This window comes from Alligator sinensis, unplaced genomic scaffold (genome assembly GCF_000455745.1).
Source record: "Alligator sinensis unplaced genomic scaffold, ASM45574v1 scaffold63_1, whole genome shotgun sequence".
Lineage (NCBI taxonomy): Eukaryota > Metazoa > Chordata > Crocodylia > Alligatoridae > Alligator > Alligator sinensis.
In genome coordinates this window covers 195,316-211,032 of record NW_005842811.1, presented here as the reverse complement: position 1 = coordinate 211,032, position 15,717 = coordinate 195,316, and the positions used below count along the sequence as shown (strand labels likewise).

General features: G+C 47.2%; 1 protein-coding gene across 3 annotated transcripts in view; it reads right to left on the bottom strand.

The window, feature by feature from the left end:
• The window catches only part of CC2D1B (coiled-coil and C2 domain containing 1B), a 50,718-nt gene that overhangs the window by 1,871 nt on the left and 33,130 nt on the right, over positions 1-15,717 (bottom strand). For all 3 annotated transcript variants that reach the window (XM_006035177.2, XM_025191341.1, XM_025191342.1), the window contains 9 exons: positions 14,016-14,141; positions 13,315-13,373; positions 12,953-13,069; positions 12,386-12,459; positions 11,635-11,693; positions 9,699-9,750; positions 8,294-8,393; positions 2,134-2,224; positions 829-948 (listed from right to left, as the gene is read on the bottom strand). In XM_006035177.2, the coding sequence (XP_006035239.1) occupies positions 829-948; positions 2,134-2,224; positions 8,294-8,393; positions 9,699-9,750; positions 11,635-11,693; positions 12,386-12,459; positions 12,953-13,069; positions 13,315-13,373; positions 14,016-14,141 (798 nt within the window). The remainder of the gene's footprint in view (positions 1-828; positions 949-2,133; positions 2,225-8,293; positions 8,394-9,698; positions 9,751-11,634; positions 11,694-12,385; positions 12,460-12,952; positions 13,070-13,314; positions 13,374-14,015; positions 14,142-15,717) is intronic.

Sequence of the window (15,717 nt, the reverse complement as noted above, 5' to 3'; positions counted from 1 at the left end):
CCTTTAAGCTGCAGTGCTGCAGAGGACAGCGCAGAGAGCTGAGTTGCAGGGAGTTTGCTGAGCCAACTCACTAGATAAAGTCTGCTGGTCCCAGAGCTCCGGAAGGGGCTTGGAAACTTTTGAAGCTCCTTGACACTCTAGCTGACCTCTTCAGAGCTCTGAAAATCCTGAGCTCAGCGTTTAATCACTTCTCAAATGGGCTTCTCACTGCTCCAAGTCTGACTCATGCACTAGCCTTCAAGATCTTTCAAATAATAAGCTTTTAAAGCCTCACACAAACTGGCTGGCAGCTACCGATCTGGCTAATAGATCGGAATAGATTCACCAGCTTCACACGGGCATTTCAGCCTCATTTCTGTTTGTAAAAGAAAAGCGTGGTTTCAACCAGAGATGCTCTCTGATGGCTGGAGAGAGAGGAAGCCCAAGAGAAGTGAGACCATTTAATATTATTAAATATTGTCATTTAAATAAAAGTAGCAACTGTTTGCTCTAACCAAGGAGATGCCCAAAGCTTCTTAAAAAGGTCACAAGTATCTTTTATGAATGACAGTATTAAGCAGCCTAGGTGAACAAGCTCCGCCCCCCCATGATACTTAGCCCTACCATCTGGTTGACTTGTGATGGGATTGCTTTGGTATAAAAATTGTGACCAGGCTCTGGAGAGAAATGCTGTAAGACTGAAGGAAAAAAAGCCAGAACACCACTAGAAATACAAGGAAGTGCCAGGCGGGAGCCTGAGCCACCCAGGCAGGTTGCCGAAGCACGGACAGTCAGTAACCCCTCCTGTTCTCACCAGAAGCGTATTCAAGAAGAAATGAGTCTTCATACCTAGTGTTCGAGGACCAGCCAGTTCTCAGTAACTGTCTGAAGATCTTGACCACTGAGTGGCTCCCTGAGTCTCACTTTTACCTCTAGCTTCCCACCAGTGGGCTTCCTGCCATCCAGAATCTGAAAGTACCAGAGAATACACACGCTGAAAAGGATCTGTCAGACCACCAATCCTTTGGCAGCTGTTGACTTGGTCTCCCATACTGTTAAGCAATGAATACAAACATCCAGTCCCACTCATCCTTCTGTTCAGTAGATGAAGGGCCCGGGCATATTGGTAATAAAGAAAGGACTTCCATAATGAGTAGAGGTCTTTATGAAATCAAAAGAGTGGGTTCTGCCATGTTGCTTACCAGCGTACATCAGGGGAAGCAGCTATAAAACCCCACAGGGTAAAGCTGCATGTGAAGATTGGAAGGGGGGAGTTACAAACAGCATTTACAATCACAAGTTTCTAAGGTTAGAGACCATGAGGAGTGTCGAGTCTGAGCTGAACAACATGGATCACAGGATCCAAGCCATTTATTTCTGCCTCAGCCCCATGACTCCTGTTGGAACAGGTCTTTCAGAAAACTGATCTTTCAGAAAATTGTTAGTCTTGATATCAAGGCTGCAACCAACAGAGAATCACCCTGCTTCACTGGTCAACAGCTCTTACTGCTTAGCAGTGAACCCTTTTATCGGTGTCCCACCAGGGGTTATAACTGCAAAACAGCACCAGGCTGTCCCAGGGCAAATTGGTTTAATTCAGGGGTGCTCAACCCCCAACCTGCACAGCCATGCCACCTGGCCTGCAGGGCTCCCCATGGCTTGGGAAACGTGGCAGCAGGGAAGCAATGGTAATGCTACCACCCTCCCCAGCTTCCAAATCCCCACCCTGTCCCTGAGAGGCAGGTAAGAGCTGAGCCATGCCTTCCCCCTCCCCTCCAACATGGGGCTGAGCCATGCCCCTCCCTTCCCCCACCCTCGCCAGGCTGGGCCATGCCCCTCCATCTCCCTTCTGTGCACAGCTGGATGGGCCCGGGACCACCCAGTGCATCAGACTGGAAACACCAGCCGGATCTGGCCTGCAGACAGAATGGGCACCACCCATCCAGCCTACCAGGCAGAAAGGTTGGGCACCACTGGTCTAATGAAACAATTATTAATAACAACTTGGAGAGAGAAGGTCACAAATTATTCTTCTCAGCACGTGTGTTTATACACCCTCTATCTTCACACGTTTTTCTCTCTACACCTCTTGTTGAGATAAGTAGTAATAAAGAGCTGCAGCACAACTGAGCCAACCCCACGCAGGGAACGTACCTCAACGATCTCTCGAATTTCGCATTCCGTTTCCAATTTGTCCAGCTTCAAGTGCGCTGTTCCTACTTGCTTGTCACTTCTGAAAAAGGACCTGTTTCACAGAAAGCTTCCTTAGTGGACTTTCTTAACACAATAAAAGAAGAAACATTATCATTTGTATTACTCTATCATCTAGCAGCCCTAGTCGGGTCATGCCTGCTTTCATTTAGGTTACAAGATAAAAGCAAGGACCATCTGCAACTAAAATGGAGAGATAGTAGATGCAGGTCTTTCATCAAATGGAAGCAGAAAATTAGAAAAAAAAGTATAAAACAGGAGCAAGCTCAGAAAAGAAGAGACAATGGAGCAACAGGGACAGAGACCTGGCTGAGCACCATATGTAGCAGCCACCTATCATTGCTCAGGACAGCTTCAAGGCTTCCTCGCCTCCAGACTATTGATCAAGACCTTTGAAAAAGGGTCAGCTGGAAGGAAGGATATGCCCTACCGCACAGGAGATGCCCAGGAAGCTCCTGCGAGATGCTGCCTAGCTGAGCTTAATGGAAACATTTCAAAAATAGTTCATCAGCAGCGGCAATCTCCAGGAGAACCAAGTGTTTCATAGGAACATGTTGATTCTGACAACATTTTTGATGGGAGGAAGTTGAATTGTTTTGAATATTTCATTCTGATAAATGTCAAAGCACTTCATTTTAATCAGGGGAAGTGTTTTATTTCAGCTTTATCATTCCGATTAACTCATTTCATCTTCCCCTTCTAGTAACTCAGAGTCCCCATTTTGCAGAACATTTTGGCATTTCATTTGTATTTGGAAGAAAAGTGAAAAGTCAGTCTCGTGAGTTCTGTCCTTCTCTGTGTCCAACAGTTTTTTCGGGGAGGCAACCCCTTTTCCTTAGCAGTTGGACTCAATCCCTTGATGGCAGTCCAGGTAAAAGACCCCCCCTCCTAGCAGATGAGCTCTTCTAAATGACAAATTTCCAAAACACAAGTGCCATTCAAGGCAAAGCCGTGGGCACAGAATCTGGGGAGCAGGGGGGAAAAAAAAAAAAAAAAATCAGGCTATTTCCTTACAAACACCCCTTAACAAAAAACAACAGGCAGGAAGTCTGGCGGGAACGCAGCCAGCCAAGGATCAAACTCTGAAGTGAAGAGTGCTAGACAGGACACATTTTTAGTGTCCTACAGACTTCCTTCTTTTACGCCATTCCCCTTTCTTGGGGTGTTGTGGGTTCTGCAAGAACGAGGACAATGCTGCTGCCCATTACTTGGACAAGACTGCATTAGCTTGGGAGCGTAAACCTGCTCAATTCCTAGGACGGCCAGGCCCAGCTGGAATACATGCAGCGAGGCTCAGAGAGTGTAACGAGATACTGCTAGCACAGAGGCAAGTGCCAACGGTAAAAGCCAGAAAAGGCCATTGCAGCACAGTTCAAGATCACCACAGGAGCCTGAATGGTTTTCTTGGAGGCTTGATAAAGTGGAATGGTTTGGACGTGGCGGTTAGATGCATTCCTCAGTGTCTTTTAGGTGATACCCCTGCTGTTAGAGCCGGGGTGGGCAACAAGCGGCCCACCAGGCCATTCTATCCGGCCTGCGGGGCCCCTAAAAATTTAGAAAATTAATAGTTATCTGCTCCTGGCTGCGTCATGTGGCCCTCCATGGCTTGCCAAAACTCAGTAAGCGGCCCTCCGCCCAAAATAATTGCCCGCCCCTGTGTTAGAGAGTCACCTTTTCACAGGAGTAGCTGTGAGCCCCATGAGCCAGTTACCCTGTCCAAGTGCTAGAACGGTCCTAATTTTACCCGTCTCCAAGCTTTTTGCTCAACACCTGGGCAATGGCCAAGCAAGTCTGTGGGCAAAGGCTCTTGCAGGGGGTTGGGAGCATATGTAGCAGTTTCTCTAGAAATAACCCTGGCACCTTCCTCCCCCTTTCCAGGCCAACAGTTTTAAGCCTGCCTATACAGCCTTGTAAGCACATCCTTAAGTGGGTGGAAGAGCCACATTCAGAGGTATTCAGGCAGGAGGGTGACATGCCCGGGGGGGGGGTCGCCTGTATATTCCAGTCTTCTCAGTGTTTACTTCCATCTTTTGCAAATGTTCAACATCAATGCTGCTGACTGGAATAAGAGCAGCTTTAAAAGGAGCCTCAGCTGAAGTTGCATGGAGTCAGATTTGACTGGAAAAATAAAGGCTTTTTTTCCTCTCTCATCTTCAAGGTCTGTGTCTGTTTTGCTGACGTGCCCCCTAAAGAGTGTCAGTGTAACCGGATATATGAAAGGTGTCTCCCTTATGCCCCTGAGCAAGTAGTTAGAAGCAGGGACCAGTGGCTCATAAGGGACAAACCACTGCTGCTCAAAGCAAAATGCTCCAGGTTTGCTAGCCAAGGCTGCATCAGGCATAGCCCAGCCATGACCATGGCAACCAAGATAACCACGGCCACTGCACTGGAGACCTTGCACCACACAGCAACTTGCAGTCAGCTTAGGCACCAGTGATGAAGTCTTTGCTCCAGCTGCCTCCCACTTCCATCACGAGTCCATCAGAGGACGAAGCAGGAACACGGAGCTGGTGCTCCCAGAACCGGAGACAAATGACAGGGAAGCGACGATCCAGTTCCCCTGCCCGAAGCTCTGCCTACGGTGCTACAGGCTACAGCAAGAGGCTGCAGAAGTCCTGCAGAGACATGCAGCACAATGAATTCATCTAGCCGTGTGTTTCTGCTAAGTCAGGTCTTTGGCATTTTCTTCTGTTCACAACCTCCCCGAAGCGAAGCAGCAATTTCTCCTTCTTTGACGCACGAGCTTGCAGAGACAGGCCCCGAAGCCGGATTAATTCTGGAGCCCACAGAAAGGAGGAAGCACCTTACTTCAAAAGTTTCACCCGGGATCTCCCCTTCTCTGAGGGGAAGCATTTGGCTTGGAAAGGTTTTTAAGACTTTGAAGGCAATGAGGCAGATTGATATGCAGGACAGCTTCGCACTGCTCCTCGGAGGGGGGCAGGAGCAAAAGGCTCTGGTGCAGATCCCTGGGTCAAGTCTTTGCAAGCAGGAGGTGCTTTTAAGGAGCGGGAAAGAGAGTTGCTAGAAAGGCTGAAAGGACTGACTGTTTCTGAAGAAAGGTGTTAACCGCCTTTCCTGGGAAGGAAAGGGGGGTGGGCTCAGGCTGTCCCATCTGTGTTGCTGGGTCACAGCTGAATAGAAAGCAGGGACAGCCAAAGGCGAAAGGGACAGACAAGCTCTTCATCTGCGAGGGGTCAGAGGAGGGTCTGGCACGTTTCTGGTGGCTCAGGCACTGTGGGGAAACCTCCGCAGGCAGGGCTGCTCCACTGCATTGCTAAGTTGAGCAAGGGGCATTTCTTCTCCCTTCCCTTCCCCTTGCTGCCTGGTTCCTAGGGAAGGTCTTGCGCCCCACACAGGTTTTGAGGGTGACTATCCTGAAGGCAGGGAAGCTCGAGGCCAACCAAGAAAACCAGAGGGTTCCAGTTTCAAATCTTTCAACAAATCTTGGGAAAGGCTCTGCTCCAAAGGGAGACCTGGAGCCCATCGACTGCATAGAGCTGAAAAGGGGAAGTTTCCCCAGCAGCAGCCCGAAGCCTGGCTCATAATCAAGCTGCCAGGGGGAAAGGACAGGCCTCTACGAAGCCTTTCAGATCACTGAGGATGGAGAAGTATTAGAGTTAAACCAAACCAATGCGACTACTGCCAAGACACCTGGGTAAGGAGGAGACAGGAAGGTCCTATAACAGGGAGGGCAGCAGAACAGTCTGATGACGGAGGAAAGGGGAAGAGCATTCAGGAGAGAAGAATCTTCTCCAGGGATGTAAATGCAAGATTTAGATTTAACAAGACAAAGGCTCTTCCTTTATAAATGGCTCAGTAATGCCGCACATAGTCATCAATTAACCTTTATATAAATTGAGAGCCATTTCTCAGCAGCTACAGAGCATTTCTACATTCCACAGTCAGGAAGCAAGACAGACACGTTATCCAACTTGTCAGCCTAATAATGGGTCATAATTAATCTTGGGATTAACAAATCTAGGGCACTCCAGTACCGATAGATTCAAAACGAGCCCATATGCAGACCCACGCCCCTAAACATTTCCCATTGTTAACCGCCTTTGTCTGCTCCCTGTCTAGGAGCTCGTACACCCCCATTGCTATAGCATCGAAGCATACAGCGAGGAGGCAGGCACCAATGCATTCCCCAGTGAGAAACACAGCTCTGGTGTTTTGCTGGAACCTTAGGAAAAGCATTAGGACCTTCTGTGTCTTTTAGATGTTTCCATCTCCAAGATTGGTAGCAGTGGACATAGTTTTTCTGGACTTTAGGAAGGCCTTCGACACCGTCTCTCGCACCATTCTCATTAAAAAATTAGGGGACTGTGGCGTCGACACCTACACAGTCAGATGGGTCACTAACTGGCTGGAGGGCCGCACTCAGAGAGTGGTGGTGGATGGGTCATTTTCAGCCTGGAGGGATGTGGGCAGTGGGGTCCCCCAGGCCTGCACTGTTTAACATCTTCATAAGCGACTTGGACGAGGGGGTAAAAAGCACCCTGTTCAAATTCGCAGACGACACTAAGATGTGGGGGGAAGAGGGCATGCTAGAAGGGAGGAACAGGCTGCAATTGGACCTAGACAGGTACAGGGGTGGGCAGATGAGACCAGGATGGGTTTCAACACTGACGAGTGCAGGGTGCTGCACCTGGGGAGGAAGAACCAGCAGCAGACCTACAGGCTGGGGAACTCCCTTCTCGAAAGCACAGTGGCAGAAAGAGATCTTGGAGTCATTATTGATTCCAAGATGAACATGGGCCGACAGTGTGGGGGCACGATCAGGAAGGCCAACTGCACCTTGTCATGCATCCACAGATGCATTTCGAGCAGGTCCAAGGAGGTGATCCTCCCCCTCTATGCGACACTGGTCAGGCCGCAGTTGGAGTACTGTGTCCAGTTCTGGGTGCTGCACTTCAGGAGGGATGTGCACAAGATGGAGAGGGTCCAGAGGAGGGCCACTCGCATGGTCAGGGGGCAGCAGGGCAGGTCCTACGAGGAGAGGCTACGGGACCTGAACCTGTTCAGCTTCCACAAGAGAAGGCTGAGGGGGATCTAGTGGCCGTTTACAAACTAGTCAGAGGGGACCAGCAGGCATTGGGGGAGTCCCTCTTCCCCTGAGCACTCCCAGGAGTGACAAGAAATAACGGTCACAAGCTGGCAGAGGGTAGGTTCAGACTAGACATCCAAAGGCACTACTTCACTGTCAGGGCGGCTAGGATCTGGAACCAACTTCCAAGAGAAGTGGTGCTGGCTCCTACCCTGGGGGTCTTTAAGAGGAGGCTGGATGAACACCTTGCTGGGGTCGTTTGACCCCAGTACTTCTTCCTGCCATGGCAGGGGGTCGGACTTGATGATCTGTTCAGGTCCCCTCCAACCCTACAAACTATGAAACTATGAGGGACAGTCTACATGCCAACTTATATACGGTAAGGCTGAATTCACAATTAAAGGCTGAGAAGTGCTGTGAGATCCTCAAACAGAGGCAATAAAGAAGGGCAAAATATTATTACAATTGACATTTAATTATCATCCTGTTTATTATTACCAGTGGTTTGCCAACAGACGTGCAGATATTTGGGTATGGATGAAAGATATTGGATCAGCCTAGGCTGATCTTCAGGGCCCAGGTTGAGAGTCTGCACCTCAATATGCACCCCAAGATTGAGTAGCAAAAGCTGCAGTGAGGAGAGGCATCAGGCAGCCTTCATTACTTTACCCAATTCCAGCGCACACAATAACGTGTCCCAAACAATCCCAAGTGATTCATACACAGTGGCACTTGTCAGAGGAACAGGAACAAAGCAGATTATGCTAAAATTTCCCAAATCGTATAATACCACTGAAACAGTGCTGAAATACAATCACCCACAACTGACCTTGCAGGGGGGCAAGTGTCCATTACCAAGTTTTTTCAGCATTTTATAAAGGAAGTCATGAAGATCAGAAACACTTGGAAGGCAGCATGGAACCAGACAGCTCTTTACTGCTCGACTAAAAAGCAGGGTAATCCCTAAACTGCAGCCAAAGTCAATCCTGCCATTTTCTTGTCCAGTAAGTCCATTATTACCAAGTAAATAAGGGGAATAAAAACCCCTCGTCTTACCCCTTGTGAAATATTTCAAATTTAATTCCTTTAGTCTGAATCACTCTTCGGAAACCTCTGTGATTTCGGTTAATATTCAGCTTGAACAGCTGATTATATTCTGGAAGGAAGAAGGAGAAAGATGAGAAAATTGTGAAAATCAAATTTGAGCAGTCAGATCTTTTTCCGAGATAGACGTGTTGCATTCCAAACTCTAATTCTACCCAGTTTCGCTCATCTGTAATTCAATTTCACACCTGTATTGTCAATCAACTTTAGTACCCTCGCTGAATTGATGGGGGAAATGAAGTACAGAAAAGTAAAGTGACTTTTCCGTAAGGTGACACTGTTGGCAAGCCCAGCTCCACAAAACATTGTCTGTCTGAGAGACAAAGACCAAAAAGCAAGAAAGAAAAAAAAAAAGATAATATTGCAGGAAAATACGAACGATGGGGAACATTTTATTAGCCATGAAGTTAAGCACGGCTGCTAATAAAAATAACATGGCACTTTTTCATCAGAGGGTCTCCAAGCAGCTTACAATTCAGCTTCTCAGCACAGTATCATCCTCATTTTGGAAGCTAAGCACAGATGGTAAGAGACTTGCCCAAAGTCCCAGAATAAGACAATGGAAGAGCTGAGATGTTCAGTTTTCTAAACTCCTGCTCTAGCCATAAAGCAGCACTCCCTGATATAAGCACACCAGGGTATAAGTTTCACCACAAGACATCTGGGCCATGCCTAGGTGCTAAGGGGAGATTTGAAAAAGGACAGATGAAAGAAGACTAGCTGTATTCAGATTTTTAATTTTTTTTTTTTAGAAACAATGAATGTGTTGCTCCATCGTATTTCCTGTAACTTCATTACTAAGATTTTTAATTGAATACTGTGTCTATTATTGTTAATCAGAGCTCCACAACTCATTCCAGACACCAAGTTCGGACCATAAAATATACCAGATGATTGTTGATGAACTGGAAAAGACAATACATACTTTCACTGCACTAATGTAACCAAAAGGAACCAGATAAGATTCCTCAAACATATCATTCGCTAACCACAGAGGACAACTGATCCCTGATGAAGCATAAATAAATAATTTACTCATTCTTTAACTTCTTGTTTCACTAGCCTATCGCTTACCAAGGTTGCTATAACAGCCCAGACTGGCTGGACAGTAGCAAAGGCTCGGTAGTATTGAGGAGAGAGATCATGTCATTAAGTGACCTGCACAGCGCCTGGGAGAGCGGGGAAGAAACCCGTAGAGCAGCTGGCTGTAACCTGTGATTACACGTCTTGTCACTGAAGACAGGAGCACAGTTTACTCTTCAGCCTGGCTCTTGTCCCAGCTGTGAGGCAAGCCTCTACTCCACAGCGGCTTTTTAAGGTGCAGAGTTTCATGCCTCCCCACAAAGGAGATACAAACCTGGAGAATTGGTATTCTTAATTACTGCCGTTTTACTTTTCTGAGCTTGCTCCTATTACAAAAAGAAAAGGAAACATCTTTACATAAAATCATCAACCCTGGCTGCAAAACGCTGTTAATACTAACTGGTGTTAGATCTGTATACTGAAGAAGTTTGACTTGTGGGGGGGTTATCCAGGGTAAAATGGGCACGGATCCATTTAAGATTCAAATATTTGTACTTGATTGTGGTGACAAAATACAACACCAGATACAGAACAAGCTAAATGAAATATTAAATACAAATCCTACAGATAAGTTTTGTGGCCGTGCTCAGTTCAGAACAAGCATCATAAAGCTACCAAATACTACCACTATGCTGCATGATAAACTATGCACGTACACCAGGCAATAATACCTTTCCTTCTGCATGAGCTGGAATAACAAGAAGCTTCTGGTGCTGCACAAGGAGCCCACTGCAAATCATTCAGGGAATTGCCCAACTATTATTTTCCCTGACAATCAATCTGCCACCAAAATGAATTAACTTTTAACCCAAAGCAGAGTACAAACTAAATCTTTGGGGACTGAACAAGGACAATGTGACCCAATTACTGTAGCTACTTTGAAAAACTGATTTCAGGTATGAAGGAGAAAGCAGCATATTTCATATTTTTTGGCTACAACGTGAGGATCTGGCTTGTGAATACTGAAAAATAAAGATTAAAGTCAGCCATGATGATTTTCTGCGGATTCCTTATCATGTTTCACAGCCAAGCCCTGATCCCTGTTACATCAAAGTCAAGCCAATGGAGTGACTCCAGACTGAAGTCCATGTAACTTAAGATGAGAACACAGACCTGCCCTTTTCTCCTCTCACATTTTTCCCACTGGAAATTCAGTGGGCTTCAATGCAATGACTTGATGTTTCTCAAGGGATATGAATCAGGCCCTGAATGTTTAAAAAAAAAAATCCTTCAGAGTCTATTACCACATGGCTCCATGCTGTTATGAGACTAGGCACGTGGTGACAGGAGGTCAGACTTAACATGCACACTTTAGAGGCCCCTCTAGTGCGTACACCTGGATCCAGGGCTTGGGGGAGCGCTGCTGCAGCTAGCATTTAGGACAAGGGGAGAATCTCACTTTTCATTGCCTGGCTTGCCCTGTATTTGTTAAGGTGGATAACTGACTCACACCTGCATCAGCTTCTTTGACCATCCTGCTGCAAATTGGTGTAGGACGCCTGTATCAACCCATAATGCCCACACACTGGTGGTATTCACATACACACAAACACTAATGTTCCAAAAAAGCGATCCCGAATACACAGGGTAGCCAGCGCACAAGGAAACTGCATGCCTAAGAGTGTCGAAAGGTCTCTTGGAAAGATGGGCTAGCAACAGCGGTCTCCCAAAGCAGGAAGACAAAACGTGTTTCAGACCCAGTGGGGCCATCGCAGCTCCATGTGAGAGGAGGGAGGAGCCCAACACATGGTTGGAATGACAAAGCACAATGAATTCTTTAGCAGCAGACGGTGAGTTTACACAGATGCAGACCAGCCATCAAGGCTGGGAAATTTGGCCAGGCCAGGCCCTTTCTACAGCCAACGAAGTAAAAAAGATCCGTGTGCATTTCTATGAGGCCAGAGTTTGGGCTTTTTTTTTTTTTTTTTTTTGTTTATTTCTCAGACTTAAATCTCAAATGCCTGCATCTCCTTCCTCTCCCCAAATTTTAGAAACAACCCATCCAAACGGTCTCGCTCTTAGGTCTACAGCTCAGTTATAATGAACCCCAGGTGAAGGTTCCAACTAACTGATCACCGTGCTGGAAAACAAGAGACCTATGGCTCCTCAAAGTTAGCTTCATGTCGCGTTGCTAGAGCCACATCTAACACAGGGGTAGGTAATGCAGCATCTCGAACTGAGGAATGGCAAAGGCCTGGACATGCACTCACCACATTTGGGTAATGAAATTCAAATCTCACAAATGCATCTAAGTCATCTGGTGCCACACCTGTGCAAGACAAAAGTTGGTCAGTCAAGTCAGTCCAAACAGCCTCAGGGACCTGGTGTGGACATTGTAGCACATTCTTAACAGACAGGAAGATTTTCAAAAGCATCTCGTTGACTCTGTGGCATTTGTGTTCCAAATCTCGAAGGCAGTTGTGAAAAACTGATCCGCTAACTCTAAACCCCATTAGACATGCAGCCACAGGAAAACCTTCAGGCAGTGCTCCTGTTTGATCATTTCAGAACTGCCCCAAATGCCATTTAAAGCACCATAAACAAAGGATCAAGAAGAGACTGGCTGCCATATTCTAGAGAGCAATCCCTGCTGCTTGGCTCTGAGAGCACAAGCGACCGACGTCCGCCCAAGAGCTGTGGTAAATATTTATGACAAAACTTGAAGCCATATGGAGCTTGAGTGGAGACCCACTTTTGAGTAACACCCTGGGAATCCAAGAATCTCTGCTCAAAGAAGACAAAACTCTGCAGCGTTAACTTGAGTTTTGCCTTAGGTTTGTTGCTTGGATTTGAACCCGAAACGCACAGGTTTGTGTCAACGTGGATGGAAAATGGTTTTGTTTCAAGGGCTTCAAGATTCCCATTTACCTCCATGACGAATAAATCTGATTCACCACCACTGACTCCCTTACGGTCTGATAAAGAGAGGCAAAAGTATCAGCTCAATATCCTGCATATTACCTGGAGGAGCTGGCAGGTTTATTCCCCTGACAATGATGAGATGCATTTCTGTGCTGTTGAGTTCAGAAAATATCCTGTGAAGAGACAAAAAACAGTTTCAGTCCCGTTCAGTCCCCAGCACACGGCCAGGCCAGGATTCCAGTGCTGTTGTACAGACACACTTGTCAAACAAAGGTGAATGAGAGTCCTGCAGAAAAGCTTATTTCTACATAAATCACAGTTTAAACACTGGAGAAGTAAAGTACCTAGACAAGCTGTTTTCTGTTTTGTATCTCCAGTGTTACAAGTGATATTGTAAAAGAAGCCAAGAACAAACCTCAAAGACACCAGCTATGTGGCATTTACAATTAGATTAACCTGTCCTGGGAATAACAGAACCTCAAGTGGAAGCTGTGAAATGGCTACTTCATAAATTGGATGAATCCTTAAATATTTGGGAGTCTCTTTCTCAGGAATGTGGGACAGTTTTGGGGGTTTAACTCCTGTCAATTCTGACTGGAGGGAAAACTATCAATGCCCCAATTCCCCTGGCACACTGCCTCAGTCTGCTTACGGACACACTCGTACCTTATCATTTTAAAGGTTCTCTCCTCAAAGTGATGGACTGGAGGATCCATCCCCTGGGCTTGGGCGAGCTGTAGGATCTCCAGGTCCTTCTTACAACTGTGCGCCAGCTTTTCAAACCTGTAACCAGAAGTCAACCAATGACATGAAGGAACAGTGCAGAGAGCGCTTCACTTGGTTCAGAATACCGACTGATCTACGTTGAGCTCCACCAGGCTGCAAAGGTACCAAGTCATTCAGTGACCAAGGGCCCACAATCACTGATACCCTTACAGGCTGGAAAGGTTTCCCAGCCCCTGCCAGGGCAGACCAAGTGCTGAAGGAACCACATGAGAATAAATACAGGTGGTGGCCTCCCATCTTACCGTGTCGTTTCTGCGACATTTCCCAGATGCATGAACTGCTTGGAATACTGCAAACATTTCTGTTAACAGAAAAGAAATGACAAATTATCCAAAGGGAGCCTTTGAAAAAAAAGACAACAGATGAGAAGCTCCCTGTTACACTGGCTTTTTCTAATGGAAGATGATAACTCGGGGTCTGCCTAAATTTCTAGAAGTGCACCCTGCTTATAAAAATGCAAAGCCAACATCACCTCGACACTACCAGAGCCAAGTTCAACATTTGCTTTGTCTTTTTTCCTTGACTGACACATTTTTCTCTTGGTTCCTTGACCTGGCAAAACACCCCAGGATTTGCGCTGCCCTAAAAGTAAAGGTTAATGTTTTAAACTCAGGCACCCAAAGCTGGACACTCAAGCTAATGGCTTGATTTCAACAGCTGCTGAGCTTCATGGGGCTCCCACAGACTTCAAATAGGAGCACCCTTGAAAACTAGGCCATTGATTTAAAGTGTCTAACTCAGGCACTTGTGGTTGAAAATGCTGTCCTAAGGACTCGAAAAATCATCAGTATTTTTTAATAGGAGCTGAAAATCCTATAGACACAAAGACAGGATCACGACCACAGCAGCAACGCAAGCCAAAGTGCTACCGGGACTGCAAAGCATTTCTCCCACCAAAGGATTCTCAGTGAACAACGGAGCCCTGTCAGGGAAAGGCAGTTACCTCGTGCTGGTCCTTTAGCAGCTTTATGAGCTGTGTGTACACCTCATCTGCCTTCTGAGAGAGCCTGATGTCCTCGTGGTGTATGAAGATAAAATCGCCTTCATCGTCGGTGGGAGGTGATGGCAACTGTAAAACAACACAAAGCGCATCGTCAGAGTTTCATAGTTGGTAGGGTCGGAAGGGACCTGAGCAGATCATCAAGTCCAACCCCCTGCCATGGGCAAGAAACAATGCAGGGATCAAACAGGTCCAGCTATGTGATTGTCTAACCCCCTTTTGAAGACCCCCAGGGTAGGGGCGAGCACCACTTCCCTTGGAAGTTGGTTCCAGTTCCTAGCCGCCCTGACTGTGAAGTAGTGCTTCCTGATGTCTAGTTTGAATCTACTCTCCGTCAACTTATGGCCATTATTTCTTGTTACTCCCGGCAGTGCTCGGGGGAACAGGGACTCTCCTGTTGCCTGCTGGTCCCCCTTGGCCAGTTTATAGATGGCCACCAGATCCCCTCTCAGCCTTCTCTTGTGGAGGATGAACAGGTTCAGGTCCCGTAGCCTCTCCTCGTAGGGCCTGCCCTGCTGCCCCCAGATTATGCGAGTGGCTCTCCTCTGGACCCTCTTCATGCTGTCCACATCCCTACTGAAGTGCAGCACCCAGAACTGGACACAGTACTCCAACTGCGGCCTGGCCAGTGCCACATAGAGGGGAAGGATCAGCTCCTTGGACTTGCTTGTGATGCATCTGTGGATGCAGGACAAGGTGCAGTTGGCCTTCCTGACCGCGTCCCCACAGTCAGCCCACATTCATCTTGGAATCAAATAATGACTCCAAGATCCTTTTCTGCCTTCTGCGCTGACGAGAAGGGAGTTCCCCAGCCTGTAGGTCTGCTGCTGGTTCTTCCTCCCCAGGTGCAGCACCTTGCACTTGTCTGTATTAAAACCCATCCTATTCTCATCTGCCCACCTCTGTAACCTGTCAAGATCTAGTTGTAGCCTGTACTTCTCTTCTAGCTTGCCCACTCCTCCCCACATCTTAGTGTCATTCGCGAATTTGAACAAGGTGCTTTTCACCCCCTCGTCCAAATCGCTGATGAAGATGTTGAATGCTGCGGGCCCAAGGACTGAGCCCTGGGGGACCCCACTGCCCACATCCCTCCAGGTCGAAAATGACCCACCCACCACCACTCTCTGGCCGTGGCCCTCCAGCCAATTTGCAACCCATCTATCTGACTGTGTAGGCATCGATGCCACAGTTGCCTAAATTTCTTAATGAGAATGGGGTGAGAGACAGAGTCGAAGGCCTTCCTAAAGTCCAGAAAGACTACGTCCACTGTGACATCTACGTCCAAGGATTTTGTGACCTGGTCATCACAAAACACTGTCCCTTGGAAAAACACTGAAGTAGAATTAAAGCAACAAGAAAGGGAGGTAAAAGCATGAGCAGGTATGGGACGGTAGGTACAGAGGCTGGTAGAGAGACAGAGAATTCAGAATTGCTGGTTCCAGTCCATCTGTTAGTTGCCACCATGTGATGGTTACTTATGTGGGAAACTAATGGTCCCAACCCAGCTGTTCAGAGTGCAGCTATTAGTTACAAATCGGTGCTTTGGAGGCTAGGAAGCAAAAGGGTTCTGGGGATTGAACCCACTTGCACACTTTCAGCTGCTTCTTCCACACCAGGCATATCTGGATTGTTTGTCGGGGGGGGG